This window comes from Cherax quadricarinatus, chromosome 54 (assembly GCF_038502225.1).
Source record: "Cherax quadricarinatus isolate ZL_2023a chromosome 54, ASM3850222v1, whole genome shotgun sequence".
In the NCBI taxonomy this organism is placed as follows: Eukaryota; Metazoa; Arthropoda; class Malacostraca; order Decapoda; family Parastacidae; genus Cherax; species Cherax quadricarinatus.
The window spans coordinates 11,457,737-11,476,342 of NC_091345.1; the positions used below are offsets into that span (position 1 = coordinate 11,457,737).

Here is an 18,606-nt window from a genome sequence, read left to right on the forward strand (position 1 = left end):
TATAGGAAGGTGATCGGTTCGTGTATAGACTAGTTCGTGAAATTAATCATCTTGGTGTTGTAGTCGACGTAACCTTCTTTGTCGGTTGAGGTGACGACAATTTTGGAGTCTTCACGATTTCCTGAAAGGCAGAAATGTATCGTCTTTGGAAGGTTCGAAGATTAGGGCTCGCGCGGTCACGGGGAGCCGACTATGGAACCATTCTGTAAATCGCCATTTCTGTGCCTGATAAGCCTGGTATCTGTCCAGCTGGTGGTTCGGTTTTTGTATCTTCGTGAGGATAGGGTGTTCATCAAGGATTTGCGACTCATCTCTTTCAGTCGGCTGTTGTCATACAGGAACTAAAGTTTTCGGGCGAATTGAACCTTGTTTGAAGTTAGCAGCGGCGACTTTACCGAGAATAAACTCAGAAGTGTCTTGGTTCAGTCTTAGAGTTTCTCTTGTATTCTGGGCAGTCTGAAAGGTCTTCGGCGCATCCAGTTAGGTATGCTTGGGTGGCTGGAAATGAGTATTTGAAGCTGGAGAGTTAAGTGTGAGTATATTTAGGGATCACCTTTCTACTAGGCAATCTATTTTGAAATTGCCTTTTGTGACGACTAGGAGTACCGAGAAGGGTGTCTAACGTATGCATGAAATGTCTATTATGTGTTCAACAAGATGATTTATTTTTCGGTAAGAATAACGACAATATGTTAGGTAAATGGCCTCAGGTGCAACTAATAAATGGCATGTCCAGTAGTACATTTTATTGTACAGTATCATTGTACTTACCAATATTCTAAAACGGTGCATTTTTCTGTATGTTGTTTGGTATACAAAAAAGTATCAGATGATTGCATAATTTTAAAATGAAAGAATTAGAAAATGCATTAGGAAGATTTCTTAGAAGTACGAACTGCAAGAGGCCACTCCTATAAAGTACAAAAGTAGTAGTACAGAAAGAACACAGAAATATTTATTTATAACTATTCTGGTACACAAATAACCCGCACATAAAAGAGAGAAGCTTGCGACGACGTTTCGGTCCGATTTGGACCATTGACAAAGTCACACTTAGTGTGACTTTGTCAATGGTCGGACCGAAACGTCGTCGTAAGCTTCTCTCTTTTATGTGCGGGTTATTTGTGTATCGTTCCAGTCACGGTATTGTGCCTTTTTTTGTTATCTATTCTGGTATCAGAGAGAACGTAATGCGCGTTACAACCATTGCGCACTTAAACAATTTAGAGGTGTGTATTCACTCACTGATATGTTTATTAACTTGAAAACTGGAAGCAAGGGAAGGTTGAGGTGCTGAAAAATGCATATAACCGATTATACATTTTAAAACGTAGTACTGTATTTCGATATGCATTTATATTTCATTCAGGCAGTATCGTGTAGAATTTTGCGTTTACGTTGTAAATTATTTTTTTACGTCTTATATGTTAATTAAGATTAATTTTGTTTTGTTTACAGGTGAGTGTGATGCGGGAGTGGTATCAGTGACAGGGGTACAACTCGTGGCGGCAACACCGCAAGTCATGGCCATATTGGTAAATATTGGGCGATTCCTTCAAGGAGGGGGGGGGGGTCCTTGATAGTGCTAAAGGGCTCTTGATCCAAGGGATTGGATCTCGCCTGATTACTTCCAATTCCTCAGGTGTTATATGACCCTTACGGTCATTTCATTAATGGTATACATTACCAACAAGGTGATGAATTACACACCCGTACAACACCTGGGTATCTTCATGTTTTGAAGGCGCTTGGCTAACCAGTCACTTTAGTACAGAAGTTATACATGGAAGATAAGGTAATTAGCCCTTCAGCCTTGAAGGTGGTCAGTACCTTAGTTTTCAGGAATCCGAAGTATGTTGCTTTCTGCCCAGTTAAAAGTAGCTAGTTAAATATGTCCTGGTATATACCACCAGGTTTAAACGAATAATATTTGCTTTAGGGGTGTGTGCTAAAAACCCAGCTCAGCACTTCTTATAGCAGACGAAATAGGGCTCACACTTAAAAAAAATAGATTGGTTAGGAAAACGCCTTGATTGGGTTCGGCAGACCCTTCCTTCATTACCCCAGTAATTAACAGAAATCCGTATCTTTAATATTATACTGAGTTACACTAAACACCTTACAAGGGTTATACCCTCTTAATTCCATCACAAGAGAGTAAACCGAAGTCAACATTGCTTTAAAGCAGGAGGATCTTGCCTATCATAACTGTTAAATCACCGGCTAAATTACGGAGGCCAAGGAAGAAAAAAAATGCTTATGTAATCTATGCGGATTTTATAAAAGCTTTTGACAAGTGTGACCACTGAGTAATAGCTCACAAAATGAGGTCGGTGGTATAGCAGGAAAAGTAGGGTAATGGATTTTGAAGTTTCTAAACAAACAGATCTCAAACATTGGTAGTAAACCAAGAAAATTTAGTCTGAGCAAAGTAAAAAGTTCACTATCCCAAGGCATGGTCCTAGCACTATTACGGTGTCTCATCCTCATACCTAACATAGATGGGAAAACTGTACTAACCACAGATTCGTATCATCATGTTCTAAATATCAAAATAAAGATGAAAGTCATCACATTAGAAAAGAAACAGAAAATAAAAAAACAGATGCCAACAAAGTCTTCCAATGGATAAATATAAACAATATAATGTTCAGCGGTGGCGAATTTCAACTGCTTAGGTTTGGGAAATGTGAAGAACTTAAAACGAACGAATGTATACAGAACGCAGGCAGACCATATCGTAGAACGTAAGGAACAGGTGATTGACTTTTTAATTTTGTCAGAGGATCTGCCGTTTGGAAAACAAAATAAGGCAGATGAAGCAAAGGCAAGAAAAATAACATGGTGAATTATGAGAACTTTCAAAACAAGAGCAGTAAGGAGTGTAATGGTACTTTTCAAATCAATGATTACCTGAAGGTAACATGAAGATTCCTGGAATCGTTACCGCCGCGACATATTTCTGAATCAGGCCTCCTGGATGTTGGCCTGACCAACCAGACTGCTGGTGCTGCCCTATGCAGGCACTAGAGCCCATCTAATCAAGGACTTAATTAGTTCCCTCTTGAAGACAGCTAGGTATCTTTGTTAAGTTTGTAGAGAAACCTTATACCAATAAAGACTCCTCTGCAATCGGTGTCCTATTAATTCTCTAATGCATTTGGTCCCTTACACTTACTATGTTCTCTCTTAATGTACTCGTTGTACCCCTGCTTTTTTATTAGAAGTATTTTGCACCATTTGCCGAGCCCCTTGCTCTCGTAGGGTAATATCGGTGGGCGCAGATTTGGAACCAATCCGTGTATAAAAACTTAGGACGCATCTTTCTCGCCTACGCTCTAGGGCGTACAGTTCAAGGGCTTCAGGCATTCTCAGTAATTTAGGGGCCTGACTGAATTCATACGAACACTAAAGGCTCTTTGTATATTCTCCAGCAGTATTAGAGTTGAGAAAGCACAGGTGCTCTCACGACCCCAGTACCGATTTGTGTTAGCTGCCTCTCACAGAAGATACCTACCTGGAGGGTATTCCGGAGATCAACTTCCCCGCGGCCCGGTCCACGACCAGGCCTCTCGGTGAATCAGGGCCTGATCAACTAGGCTGTTACTACTGGCCGCACGCAGTCCAACATACGAACCACAGCCCGGTTGATCCGGCACCGACTTTTAAGTATATGTCCAGCTCCCTGTTGAAGGCAGCCAGGGGTCTATTAGTAATTCCCCTTATGCCTGGTGGGAGGATGTTGAGCAGTCTTGGCCCTCGGACACTTATTGTGTTTTCTCTTATTGTACCAGTGGCGCCCCCTGCTTTTCATTGAGGTTATTTTGCACCGCCTGCCCAGTCTTTTGTTTTCATAAGGAGTGATTTCCGTGTGCAGATTAGGGACCATTCTTTCCAGGACTTTACAAGTGTAGATTATGGTCTCTCTCTCGCCTGCGTTTCAGCAAGTACAAGTCAAGTACTTCCAAGCGTTTCCGGTTGGAAAATATATCTAGGCCTAAACTGCTCACATAGAATCAATGAAACATAATATTACTAACGCCTCAGAGCACTTGGATTTTTCTTTCTGGAAGGAAAGAGATAGAGGTGCCTAGTAATGCATATAAATAGTATGTACATAATTGATTGTTAGCTAAATGTCCGAATAATTGTCTTAGTATTATGCGTGTCTTATTTACATATTTGTTGGTATTTAATGCCATCTCTTTCCTAGGTATGACAAATTTTAATAAGCTAGGAACCAAATAGGCAATTCATGGAATGAGAGGGTAGATTATGAGAACTTTTAAAATAAGAGAAGTAGTAATAACGATCCGCGGAACCATCAAGTCTGAGAGCTGGAACCCAACTTCAGTCACATGCAGCCAGCAGCAACAGCCTGGTTGATCAGGCTCTGATCCACCAGGAGGCCTGGTCACAGACCGGGCCGCTGGGGCGTTGACCCCCGGAACTCTCTCCAGGTAAACTCCAGGTAAACAGCTTGGTGTGTACAGTACAAGTGCAGGTGTGGACTCTCCCATCATTGGCGGAGTAATACTCAGTGGCACAAAACGGTTGGACTAGATCACGTTGTTGAATATTTAATTTGTCGCATTGCGGTATATGCAGTATTCTCCGATTTCATATAATATTTTTTGTATAATTATTTTACTTTCTAAGATAATGTCTGGCTGTATAGCCCTTGTGGCTTAGCGCTTCTTTTTGATTATAATAATAATAAGATAATGTCTGGTTTCCTGTTGTATAGTCCATGGATATGTGATATTCAGCAGGGGAAAATGTGTTTTTCGTAACCCAAGTTTGTGGTCATTTTAATGTTACAGTGCTTTGGGCCCGCGTGAAATATAACTGTTTGTCAACAGCTGATGGTTTGATGGTGGCACTGGTATTATCGTGGTCGTAAATTGTGGAACTAGAGGCAGTTAGGGTATACAATGAGGACTGATAGTGAAAGTGCTTTATAATCCAGAGCACGAAGTGTTGCTCTTGCGCTTGATGATTAGTTGCATAAGGTAACTTTCTAGATGAACTGTTATATTTACTCCAGTTGTATGTCATATTGCTGGTGAATGGTTCTTAATCCAAGGAGCTGGAGTTAACGTTCTCTTCCTTGGATCAAATCCGATTACCTCTCATTCTGAAGGTCATATATGAGCCTTACAGGTATGGGGCTTTTTAGGAATATTGTATCCATACAATTAATGCGAGTAAATAACAGAAATTGTATAAAATATCGACACAATGGATAAAGACAAATGCAACATAATGCAATCTGTTTTTGACAACGCTTCGTCTACACATTGAGCTTTATCAAGTCACAAACAGATGTGCCCGGGAAGACGGGATGTGTATAGTATTTATAGCGAGCATTTTAACACATGTTGATGCTAATTTATTGGCTACAACAATGAATTGGATCTGTCATTAGTTTACCAAAGAAATTACCTTCGACATATCTCACCTGACTTCGTCACTACGTTCACTAAGCTACGGGGATTGTCCTACGAAGAAAGGTTGAGGGAAATCGGCCTGACGACACTGGAGGACAGGAGGGTCAGGGGAGACATGATAACGACATATAAAATACTGCGCGGAATAGACAAGGTGGACAAAGACGGGATGTTCCAGAGAAGGGACGCAGACACAAGAGGTCACAATTGGAAGTTGAAGACTCAGATGAATCAAAGGGATTTTAGGAAGTATTTTTTCAGTCATAGAGTAGTCAGGCCGTGGAATAGCCTAGAAAGTGACGTAGTGGAGGCGGGAACCATACATAGTTTTAAGGCGAGGTATGATAAAGCTCATGGGGCAGGGAGAGAGAGGACCTAGTAGCAATCAGCGAAGAGGCGGGGCCAGGAGCTATGAATCGACCCCTGCAACCACAAATAGGTGAGCACACACACACACACACACACACACACACACACACACACACACACACACACACAAGAAAGAAGGAACACTGCAGTAGACCTACTGGCCCATGCAAGGCAGGTCCAATTCCCCCACCGGTTTAAGCCAATGGCTTAACCTAGTCAGATCAGGTCACATTTACTTAAGGAAGGAGTATGGCATCTGACCTAGTAGCACAAGCTAGTCAGGTCCAACTCATGCCCACTTATGTATTTATCTAACCTATTTTTAAAACTACACTTCTTAGCTTCTAAGACGGTACTCGAGAGTTTGTTCCATTCATCCACAACTCTATTACCAAACCAGTGCTTTCCTATATCCTTCCTGAATCTGAATTTTTCCAACTTAAAGCTATTGCTACGAGTCTTGTCTAGGCTAGATATTTTTCAGCACGCTATTTACATCCCTTTTATTAATTCCTGTTTTCCATTTATACACCTCGATCATATCCCCCTAATTTTACGCCTTTCTAGAGAGTGCAGACTCAGGGCCCTCAGTCTATCCTCATAGGGAAGATTTCTGAAACATGATACTATTGGTAGTAGAATTATAGATGAGCAGGACAAACTGTTAGGTAGCGTCATTGAGGCAAAAAACACTGCGTAGCTTTAAATATAGGTTAGGCGGGTACATGAGTGGGTATGAGTGGACCTTCTTAGCAGGGGTCAGTAGGCATACAACAGTGTTCTTTCGTTCTTATGTTGGGCACAAAATATGAAGATCTACAAGAACTTTATATTCATTAATGTACAGATTATATGATAGAGATGGGGACAGTACCCATGCCTGGGACATTACACCAGTGGTTCTTAACCAGGGTTGCTCGCACTACCAAGGGAGAGTGACTAACTTCCAGGGAAAGAGGCCGCGTAAAGCCAAAGCAAAGCTAAGGAGTATGTTGTGTATTTGCGATTTTCTGCTTTAACGTACTATTTTTGAATAGTTAAAAATAATAGTTAATGAAAGCCTGTTTCTCGATTTTTACTATATAATTTATGCGGACTTTTTTTTTTATGTTTACGTTTAGAATTTTATATGAAGGAAGGAGGGGGCTTTGAGATGACGAACTGTGATTGGGGGCGAGACCCAAAATGGGTAAAGTACAACTGCTGTCTGCTAGCTTCTTAAGTCGGCGGAAATTGCAGATTTTGAGAACGTGCATAGAACTCTCACTTCCCGCATATATTCAACCAAATAACATTATTGGGAACGCCTGGAATCATCCACTGTATTCCCTGGAGTGCAGGCAAGAAAGATACATAATTTACATCTGAAAAATGTGGAAGAACTGGTTCTAAATCAACACGGAAAAGAGGAGGCTTGTTAAACGGTGTAATATAGTCGCATTGAAAGGGGTACAATAACTGTAATAGTTAAAAGCTGACTCCAAGATGTTATTAACACCTTTGGTTATAGAGAGGAATTGCCAACAGATCTCTTGTCTTCAAGAAAGACCTGGTCAGTCATGTTGTATTGTACACGTCGGACTGTGCACGTTGTCCAGATTGGGAAATATATTTTATGAAATCCACTTAGAAGATATGACTTTCCAGTCATGCGTGACCTTAAAAGTATTTACAATTATTAAAAGACATTAAGCTCCTCTCTTCTGTGTGCGGGTTATTTGTGTATATAACCCTTGCGGTTTAGCGCTTCTTTTGATTATAATAATCTTAATAAAGAAAATATTAAAATATTTCACAAACATACACTGAATAATGGCCTTTAATTTAAAGACAAACAATTTCCCAGTGAGGAAACTATTTTTGTTTTATTTTACTCCTGTGATAAATATATGCAATAGATTATCGGTAGTAGCAGTTGAGTGCAATATATATATATATATATATATATATATATATATATATATATATATATATATATATATATATATATATATATATATATATATATATAATATGCAGGGAATGTTGAAAGAATTCTTTCCTTATAAGCAATAGGTTATCAGAAGTAACTGAGTTTAATGTCGTATAATTATATAATTACAAAAAATATTTCAAAGAGATTCTTTGTTTGATTGGCGGCTTTCTCTGCACCATCAACCGAAAACAGCTTAGTTTGGATTATGTGGTGTGTTATGCTTGATTCCTTTTCTTTTTACGTTAATTTTGCTTTAGTCTCCATTTTTAGCTTTATTTAAAGGTTACTGCAGCGAGATTTATATTGTTATGCTTGACGAGTTACGTGAAAGTGAGAAGTAAAAGGAGTAATAATGGTAGGCGTTATCTGAATTATTAAAGCGGCCTTTGTGTCAGGGACGTGGATCATCTGGGTACGAAGAGGACAGTTGTTTTTCTTTACAAAGTTAATTACTACTTCTGTGAATGGCAACCCTTAGTGTCTCCTTCCATATTCTACTGTATATGCTAGTTACTGTGTGTGAACAAAAACTAGCTCTTTCTATGTCATATTTCATTGCATATGAACAGTTTCAAACACGAGATAATGAAATTAACAGCATGAGCAGGGAGGTGAGTAGAGTGATGAAATTTTTTTATCTTTAAACATTTCGCTATGGGCTCGGTAGCTACAGCATCTTCAAAGGCTTACTTCCAGCAAGATCGGAGTTGTGGTACTTTGTAATTTCCACCAATGGTAGTAGTAGTGTTGGGGGATATTTGTTCATTGATGATTACGCTACTACACAAACGCTAGTGAAGGTGTTGCAACGTTATTGTGACGTGGAAAATATATGCAGCACTGACTTTGAAACACGTTCTGACGATATTGTGTTTAGTTCCACCAAGTGGCTGTGATTACACTTGATTGCCAGGTGTGTGGGTCCTTTCCCATTCCTGTCCATACTTTCACTTTCACACACCTCAACTCATTGCTGAGGCAGTGATGAACTCGTCTACATTTTTTTTTTATTGATATACCGCATATTAAGTGGTCCGTTGTGTGAGGAATTGTAAGGAACATCAAGTATTTGTTTCTCTTGCATGAATTAAGAGTTGAAGCTGTGACTAAAACTGATGCGATGTTTGTAACACGTATAATAAAAAAAAAAAAGATTAGTAGCTCGGGTATTTATTGTTTGGTTCAAATCGGACAAGTCCTGAGAAGGCTCGGTTCCGTGACGGTATGAAACATATGAGCAAGTGTTCCTGAACCCATTGCCATGCTCCTCTAGTAGTAGATAAGCACCTAAGTGTTAGTCCGCTATTGAAGGTGGCATCCTGGGGCTGGTATACAATAGCTAGGGCCAGGTTTTTAAGGCGCAAAGACGTAGGACAACAACAGCTCTTAGTAAAGATAACCGTGAAAAAGTTACCCGAATAATTAAAATGTATATTAGCGTTAACGATGACTGAAAGTTAACTTAAATCACTACTGAAGGAGAAAGTTAGAATTGATGTCAGGACCTATCCCATTTCACTGTTCTGCCACTCGGTGAAAGTACACTTTCTTGCAAACTTTCGGTAGTGTTTTGTTTTCCTCAGTATACAATTGTAGCTTCTTGTTTTTTCTTGTTAGTCATTTTTTTTAACTATTTCGTGTTTTATGACTAAAACGGGGTTAAAGTGTTTTATACTTTCTTCCTGTCAGTCACGGAGGCCATTTTTGTAATTTCAGTCAACGATGCCCTTTTTTGTAATTGTTTAACTCTGAAAACTGTTTTGTAGCTGGCTTTTGTCCTTTTTCTATTTTCAGATTTTTTTTTTGAATAGACACATCGTTGCATACTACAGTATTAGTTTAATACACGCTGGTAATCTTTTCTTTTATTATTTTCCAGCCCGTGGCTAACGCGACGGGCTGGAGTTTTGAGACTATGACCGCGGGTTCAATCCCGGCCGGGGGTATGGTTTATTTGCAATCGTGTCATTACGATTTCTTGAGTCATTGAAAGACAGTTTTATAATTAGCCTCTACAGCATAAGAGCTTTCAAAATTCATTTATATGATCTTCCGGTGACAGTCTTTAGTTAATAATGACTTCTTGATCCCTCTCTGTTTGACGGGTTTAAGGTTTTATCATATTATATATGTCATGTGGCTTGTTATGGCTTTCTCACACATGCACGTTTTTCCGTGTGACTTAAATGAGAGTTGAACCAGGTGAGAGCGCTGGTGGTCAAGGTTATGTCCTGGTCATTGTCGAGTAGAAAGCTTCACACTAATTGCGTGTTCATATGCTTCCTCAACATCTGATCCACCATACATAGTTTGATAGGTTTAAAGCCTGTCGACTGAACATGGTCATTAAGGCCGCATTTCACCTTTGCACTGATATCAAGAATATTTTTCTCCCTAAAATGGGGATCAGTCTCTTGGCGCACAAACACGGAGAGGTACATGACTCACGAAATCGTAATGACACGATTGCAAACAAACCATACCAGAGAGCTACAGCTCTCTCGATGTATTGTATCTTGTGGCGCTGGATAGGCCGGGGCTGCCACGTATATTTGTGTCCAGTCTTTTCACTATATTTTAACAAAATATTGCAAAAGGAGCAAGGCCTGTGGGCAGCCGTCCTCTCAGAATATGGCTTTTTTTTAACGAAATAGAAGATGCTGGTGTATTTTCAGATACTAAACGTTACCTTTCCCTTTGTATAATTTGGTTATTGGCGGTTAACTGTATGTAATCTTAGGTTACTTATGGTAAAGTAAAGTAACGAATCTTAAAGTAAAAGCTTTATTTCTTTGTACCTATATCATTGAAATCAACTCAAGTAAAAGAACTAGAAAACAGTTTTAAGCACAGGTCGCGAGACAGGAGTAAGAGGAGGGCGAGGCTAGGCAGACAGCAGGTGCAAGAGCTCCTGAGTGAGCCACACCCGCTGCCTCTACTGTATACACACCTTAATGATACCTGGATAATAATGGATCCCGTCCATTGGTAGACCTGAGTGTAGGGTAGCGGTGATCCAACCTCCTAGTATGGGTGTGCACGAAGTCACACAGGAACACTAGGCAGATATACAGATATGTTATAATTTTCATTTACATAAACAAATTATTATGTCAGAATCTTGATAAGTTGTTTAAATTGCCAGAACGGGTAAAAAAATAAATTTATTTGCATATTTGTGGATTATGTTAAGGTCCACTTCAAAATAAGCACTAGATTGAATGCATCTCTATAAAACGACTTAGATTGAAAAAAAAAGTTATTTCTTTTGTTAAACCAAAAGATCAGTGACAGGATTGTAGAGGGGAAGGATCTTAGTAGGATAAAGTAGTGAAAAAGATTGTGGGTAGACAGGAAGAAAATAGAAAGGCTAAGTTGCCTTACTACTTTGGGTGGATTTAAAGAGAATGGTTTTTGTCACAAAATGCCAAGTTCGAGCGACAAGAGTTAAGAAGACTGAAGTTTGCGTATTAAAACAACGAAATATCCTTGATACGAAGGCTCTAGCTCATCTAACATAACACGTCACTTCGACGTGTTATGTTTGCAAGACTTTCTATCGTATGACGGTATGACCAACTTTAAAGTAATTTCATACCATGGGCACAAACATTGATCTGTTCGATTTCAAGTAAATTGGCAGTTAGTACCATCCACTGAATATTATGCCCTGTCCAGAATTTTGACTTTCATGACCTGTAAGAACCAAGTGAAATTGTTGCCTGTTATTATGACATTTAATCTTCATAAAATCTAGGTTCACAAATTGTATTGAAGGGCCTTAAGTTCTTTTTCCCCAGGGGGGAATTCAACTCAATAATAATAAATGCATAAAAGTTTGTGAAGCAAACACTGGTCTATATCAGTTGCTTCTGCACTGCCCAATATCGCTACTTAGGCCAAACATCAGACTTTCCTTCAAAGCAAATGTAGAAGTTAGAGGGTTGAGGAGGAAGCTTGATCTTCCAACCTTTCATCTAGGCTCACAAAACTTTATTTCGAAAGGTCATCACGCGACACATATTGATGAACAATTTATATGAGATCTCTATTAGTTTGAATGAGACGTGCCAGTTAAGTAGAGCGAGTTGTGATTTATCATAAGAACATAAGAATGGAGGAACACTGCAGAAGGCTTACTGGCACTTTTTTATTTTTACGAAATCTAAGAGCAGCCCCCTCAAGGGAGGTTCCTTGAAGTTGGTTAGGGGCTCTTGAGCTAAGGAATGAGACGTGTGCTCCAGTTCCTTGAATCAAACCCGAATGTCTTTCATTTCCCCAGGGGCTGTATGAACACTACGGGTTTAGCGCTTCCCGGCGAATGTAATAACAATCATAGGTACTTGAGGGCCTTGTCTGAAACTGCACGCTCTTATAAAAAAAACGTGTGGGAGAAAATATACGATAACCCCATTGAAAAGTAGGGGTTCCGTGAGCACAATAAGAGCCTGTATCAACATCCCTGGTTCCAGACTTCAACTCGTTACCAGAAGAAATCATACACTTGTTCCAGCAGTGTTTCGAAGTATTCATGGGGAAACTGGATAAGTGCCTCCGTCAGATACCGTGCCAGATCAACCAGGGTGTGATGTATGTGGGCTAGCGGGGCGCTATCGGCAACAGAGCAGTTGACCAGGCAATCGCCAGACAAACTGGCCCAGGACCGGACTGCGAGAGTAGGAGAAATTCGAAATCCATCTAAGGTATATTATAGATAATGGTATATACCACTTTAAGCAAGACTCCCAAGTCCCTGCTCCCACTCATCTTACCGGTGGCCATTATATAGGGATTTTGTCTGGTGATTGCCTGCTCAACTAGGCTGTTGCTGCTCGCGGCTCGTTGGCTCACATACATCATTTTCAATTTCTTTCCTTCCTCAGATTATGCAACTAGTTTTTTCATAATTACTTTTTATTTTTTAAACCATAAGCCAACATGTCATCACAGCCCAATTGTTCCCAGACTTGGTGGGTTATTTTAAGTGCGTACGCCCAGTAATGTAAAGTTGATTAACCTATAAAGTATAGTCTGAAGGACATATTCGTTGGTCAACGCCCTCTCGGCCTGGTCGCAGACCAGGTCTCCTGAAGGATCAAGGCTTGATCAACCAGGCTGTTACTACTGGCTGTCATTTTTTTTTCAAATCTTACGATCACTACTATTTAAAGTTGAACCACGTATACATTACCTAACAATCATAGGTATTATGTTATACATAGATATTAGGTGCAGTTCATGTAATGACAGAAACTACTCTTAATATAAATTCATTATACCTGTATATGCATAACAGAAGTAACAAATTTCCATAGTCATGAACGCATATTTACATAACAGTATTCAGGCTGTTTTGGTGGTGTTCAGTATGGCTCTCCCACACCAGTGTCCAGCAGTAGTCAAGCGTCAAACTGATCGTCAGATTTTTCTGATCTCTTCTCGATGATGACAACATCTTGGTGAAATCGTTCACCGTGGGACTGTGTTTCACAGAAATAGTACGTTCTGGAGCAAAACTAGGTACATATTTGAATCCAGCGTTCAAAAATTAACTAGAAAATGCACGAACATGTGTTTTTAAACGTAAACTGAAATCATTGTTGGCCTTCGTAATTTACAAAATTATAATAAAAAATTATGTTCATTTCTTATTAACTAAAGTGTTTCCTTGCGTGGCAGGCGGCTTTACAAGCCTTGTTTTTTGTTTGTTTCCGCGGCATGCAGCCCATTAAATTAATCGGCATAGTTTTCTGTTGACTAATTAGTGACTAGTTTATCTGCACGTGCTTCACTTTTCTTATTGGTCACAAGTATTACCCAGCCCGTATTACCATCAACAATGGTGGCGGCAACGATGTCTTTCACCCGTCCCACCACTTCACCCTCCTCTAGCCACGGGGAGGGCGACAGCAGAGGATCGATTGTGTCGACGGCAGCTGTGCTGTCTGGCTCCTCACGTCCCCTACACCCGGCTTCAGAGGCCGTTGGGGCCTTCTGCTTCCTCACACCTTTCTTACTCCCGTCCTCAGGGCCTTCTGACTCCTCACATCTCTCCTACACCCGGCCTCAGGCGCTGTCTGGCTCATCATACCTTTCCTACACCTGGCCTCAAGGATCTTTTAGTTAGACACTTTCCCTATACTCGGCCTCAGTGGCCATCTGGTTTCTCACACCTGGCCTTAGGGGTCGTTTATCTTTTTACACCTCAACTACACTCTGCCCCAGGGGTAGTGTTTCTCCTCACACCTTCCCTGCAGCCGTTGAGGCAGTCTGACTCCTCAAAACTTCCCTAAATCAGGCGCCAGATACAGTTGAGGCCGTCTAGCTTCCCACTTGTTGCTATCTGTTTTCTTATACAGGTCGTTAATATATATTGGGAAGGGGACTACAAGAGGCTCAACGCTGACTCCTGGGGGAACACCACTTATGTGTAAGTCCCTATTCTTGTTTTGCCTCATTCATGCCAATTCTGAATTTCTAACAAGGTTTAATCATATGTAACCTCCTCGAGGGTTCTTTTATCCTCGCAATCCTGCCAGAGGTTAGACTTCCCTCTTGCCGCATGGTCAACCAGGCTGTTGGTGCTACCGGTCCGTAGGCCCACAAAGCCTGGATGGACATATTGGTCCATTTTATATTTGAAAATTTCTAAAGTCGTTTCAGCAATATTTGAATTATTATATTCATGGAGCGCTAAAGCCGTAGAGATCACATAACGTCTGGAGAAATGGGAGGCATTTAGGTTCGATCCAAGGAAAGAGAACACAGATCCGATTCCTTTGATCAAGAACCCTCTCATCTGCATCAAGGAACCTTCCTTGAGGGGTATACTAGTATGTATTAAGTTGATGGGACTTGAACCATGGATGTTAACAGTTTTCACTAACTTTTACTTAATGCACTCCTTTCCTCTGGTTTATTCTACTTTTTCTCCTGTATCTCTCATTCCAGAAAGTTGTTTATGACAGTGTGTAGACTAGGGATCCAGACCCTTGGAGGAGGGAGACATTGCTCAATCCATAACTTTTGTTATTAATTATCCGATTCTTTACATTTTTTTTTTTTTGCTTGACTATAATGTTATATGGGTTTCATGGAATAACCCTCAAAATAAAAACAAATAATACTTTTTTTTTTTAAATTGCAACACCAGAGTTGCTGCAAAGGAAAAGTGGACATAGGAAAAAATGTTGCAGATTAGTGCACATCATTAAAAATGGATTAATTGTATTTTCCTTGGTGCAGGAACTATGGAAATACATTTTTAAAGCTGAAAACGTTTAATTTTTCTACAATATTTTCAATACAAATCAATAAAATAAAATACTGTATTTTGTATGATTTTGATGAAAACTGAGGCATCCCTTTGAAGAAGTGACCTTGTATAATATCAGAATCCATGTTTAATATTGTTCCATAAGTAATGAATTTCTTCATATGGATATATTTTTTCTTCTAACCACTTATTTTTGCCGCAAACAGTTGCATAACAGAAATATTTATACATTAAAAAATGGACAAATTGCCCACAAAATATATTAGTGACGTGAAATTATCCAACGAAATTTGCAGTTTTCGAGAACTCTCCGTAGGAGAATTGTAGAAACAAAATTTAAACAAAATATTCCTTAAATTATGCACTATTCTTCGAAAAACTCTAATTAGTTTTTCCCCTTCTGTTTAGACCCCCACTCCATAAATATATTGTGACTTTCATGCACCTATTACTCTACGTTGGAATGTGATATCCGAGGTGTATAATGCCATAATTTTTTTTTAAAAGATTCTTAAAAGTTACTCTGTGTATTCACTTGTGCACTTTTTCTGCTTCTTAGTCTATCCGTGATGAGGAGTCCATTCAAACATTATTCCTTGGACACCACATTTGCGCCCTTCAGTGTGTGAGGCATATGGTGTCCAGAATCTACTCTTAACCTTCCATCCGTGATATCCACAGTTGACCGTCTACCACTACTTCCTTTATATAAACTTATCTCTCCTCTCATTCTCCTGCCCCCGTCCCCCTCTCGTATACATACTGGCTCCCTTCCCTTCACGCATCTTTGTGACTAGTTAATGGTCCAAGTCGGACCGAAACGTCGTTATAAGTTTCATTCTCCTGTGTGCAAGTTATTTGTATATTGAGCCTTTTTATTCTTCTATATAATTAATTATATTTAGCGTCAAGTTTCATTATAAACCTCCAATATTTTTAATGACACTAATTGTGTTAGTGAATCCCTTCAAGGAGACGCTTTCTTACTGACTCGAGTTTCCCTTCTTTTCCTCTGATCAGATGTTAATGCGGCCCATATTTCTGGAACTGAATGATCCTTACTGGTTTGGCGCTTCTTCGTGAATATAATAAATTCTGTCATTTCACATTCTAATATGTACTTTCACCTTGTACAGGATCCGGCCGCAGATAGCCCGGGAGCTGATCGAGATGTGTCGTGTGTGTACGACTGTGACACCAGATGAGCCTCAGGTGTGGCTAGGCTCCGACAAGGCCTTTACGTATGACTACGTGTTTGACATGGGAGCTTCACAGAGCCAGGTTTACACCACTTGTGTCGAGGGTCTCGTCGAGGGATGCTTCGAGGGATACAATGCCACAGTCCTTGCCTACGGTCAGGTAAGTCTATTTCTAGTTCATCCGGAAATGTAAGGTGGTAGTAGTAGGATGGTAGACAGAACTGTCCAGGGAAGTGCTACGCTTCTATTATACGAGTGTGAAACTGAAACCTGTTGAACTTTTAGTATTCTTGACAGTATTCTTGACAGGTGAATCTTACACACTTCCCTTATTTTTAGTTTAACTATATTTTACTATCCTTCGTATTTTTTAATAGTACTTAACCTGTAATATTTCCTTTCACTGAAGGAGGCCTTGTATGAGACAAAATACTGCCAACATCTAACAGAGAGAGTAATTACAATAGTTGTTTGGAGTTTTGAGGCCCTAGATGTTAGATGTAGAATCATACTAGATGTAAACTTTTTTGCATGCGTTTGCTGCCAGGGTTAAGCAAATATATTGACCCATGCTTTCTGTAAAGCAAATGCAGTTTTAATGTGAACATATAACACTGTCCTAGGTAATAGGTTGGTAGACAGCAACCACCCAGGAGGTACTACCGTCCTGTCAAGTGAGTGTGAAACGGAGACCTGTAGTTGTTTTACATGATGGTAAGGATAACAGGTATATCTTGCTACTTCTGCATACACTTAGGTTACACTACACACGCATGTGCACTCGTATATATTTACACACCCATCTGCCTTTTTTTATACTTTCTTACTAGTTCTTGTTCTTATTTCCTCTGCTATCCATGGGGAAGTGGAAAAGAATTCTTCCTCTGAAAGCCATGCGTGTCGTAAAAGGCCACTAAAATGCCGGGAGCAAAGGGCTAGTATTCCCTTCTCCTGTATAAATTCCTAAATTTAAAAAGAAAAACTTTAGTTTTTCTTTTTAGGTCACCCTGCATCGGTGGGATACGGCCGGTTCGCTGAAGAAAAAATATAGCACTGTGTTATCTTTTTTTCAGAATTAACTATTTTTTTTGTCGATATATATGGTAAAAACCTTTATGGCATCACCGCTTAGGAAAGGAACACTAAAAAAATGAACAGCAAGGCTGGTCCCGCTAATTTCAAAGATTGCAATTATATTCTATATATATATATATATATATATATATATATATATGAGGTAGTAGGTTGGTAGACAGCAACCACCCAGGGAGGTACTACCGTCCTGCCAAGTGAGTGTAAAACGAAAGCCTGTAATTGTTTTACATGATGGTAGGATTGCTGGTGTCTTTTGTCTGTCTCATAAATATGCAAGATTACAGGTACGTCTTGCTACTTCTACTTACAATTAGGTCACACTACACATACATGTACACGTTTATTTATACACACTCATCTGAGTTTTCTTATTTTAATAATTAATATTTTATAAAAAAATAAATAAATATAAATATATTAATAATAAATATTTTTAATTATTATTTATAAATTATTATTAATTAATTTTATAAAATATATATATATTATTTATTTAAAATTAATTAATAAATAATAAAAATAAAAAATAAAAAAATATAAATAAAAAATTAATATAAATATTACAAAATTAAAAATATATTTAAATTAATATTTTAAAAATTTTAATATTAAATTCAAATTTTTTATAATAAAAAAAATTTAATATAATAAATTATAAAAAAAAATACTTATAATTTTTAAAATATATTAATATAAAAAAAATTTTAAATAAAAAAAATTAAAATAAAAAATAAAATAATATTAAAATTTTAATAAAAATACAAAATTAATTTATATTAAATTAAAAATAAAATATATTTATTAAAAACAATAAACATTAATAAAATTAAAAATTTTAAAATTTAAATTTAAATTTAAAAAAAGGACTTAATTTAAATCCAAAAAAATATATATTTAATAAAAACAAATTAATTTAAAATAAAAATTAAATAAAAATTTAAAATAATATATATAAAAATTTAAACAAATAAAATTTAATAATTTTTTTAATAAATTATAAAAAATTTTAAAATTTTGGGGGAACTTTAAAACCCCCTTTATATAAAAAGGGAAAAAAAAAATTAAAAATTATAAGGAATAATTTTTATGAGTATAAAAAAAATTATAAAAATTTATAATTGTTTAAATTTAAAGGTAAAAAATAAAATTTTAAAAAAATTTAATTAATTAATATTTTAAATTTTGGGAAATATATTAAATATTTAATAAATAAATTTTTATTCATTTTGGATTTAAAAAAAT

The 18,606-nt window shown here is 38.1% G+C and overlaps 1 protein-coding gene across 5 annotated transcripts in view; it reads left to right on the forward strand.

The window, feature by feature from the left end:
- The window catches only part of Klp31E (kinesin-like protein 31E), a 526,989-nt gene that overhangs the window by 410,907 nt on the left and 97,476 nt on the right, over positions 1-18,606 (forward strand). For all 5 annotated transcript variants that reach the window (XM_070096582.1, XM_070096581.1, XM_070096585.1 and 2 more), the window contains exon 2: positions 16,207-16,429. In XM_070096582.1, coding sequence (XP_069952683.1) covers positions 16,207-16,429 — 223 coding nt within the window. The remainder of the gene's footprint in view (positions 1-16,206; positions 16,430-18,606) is intronic.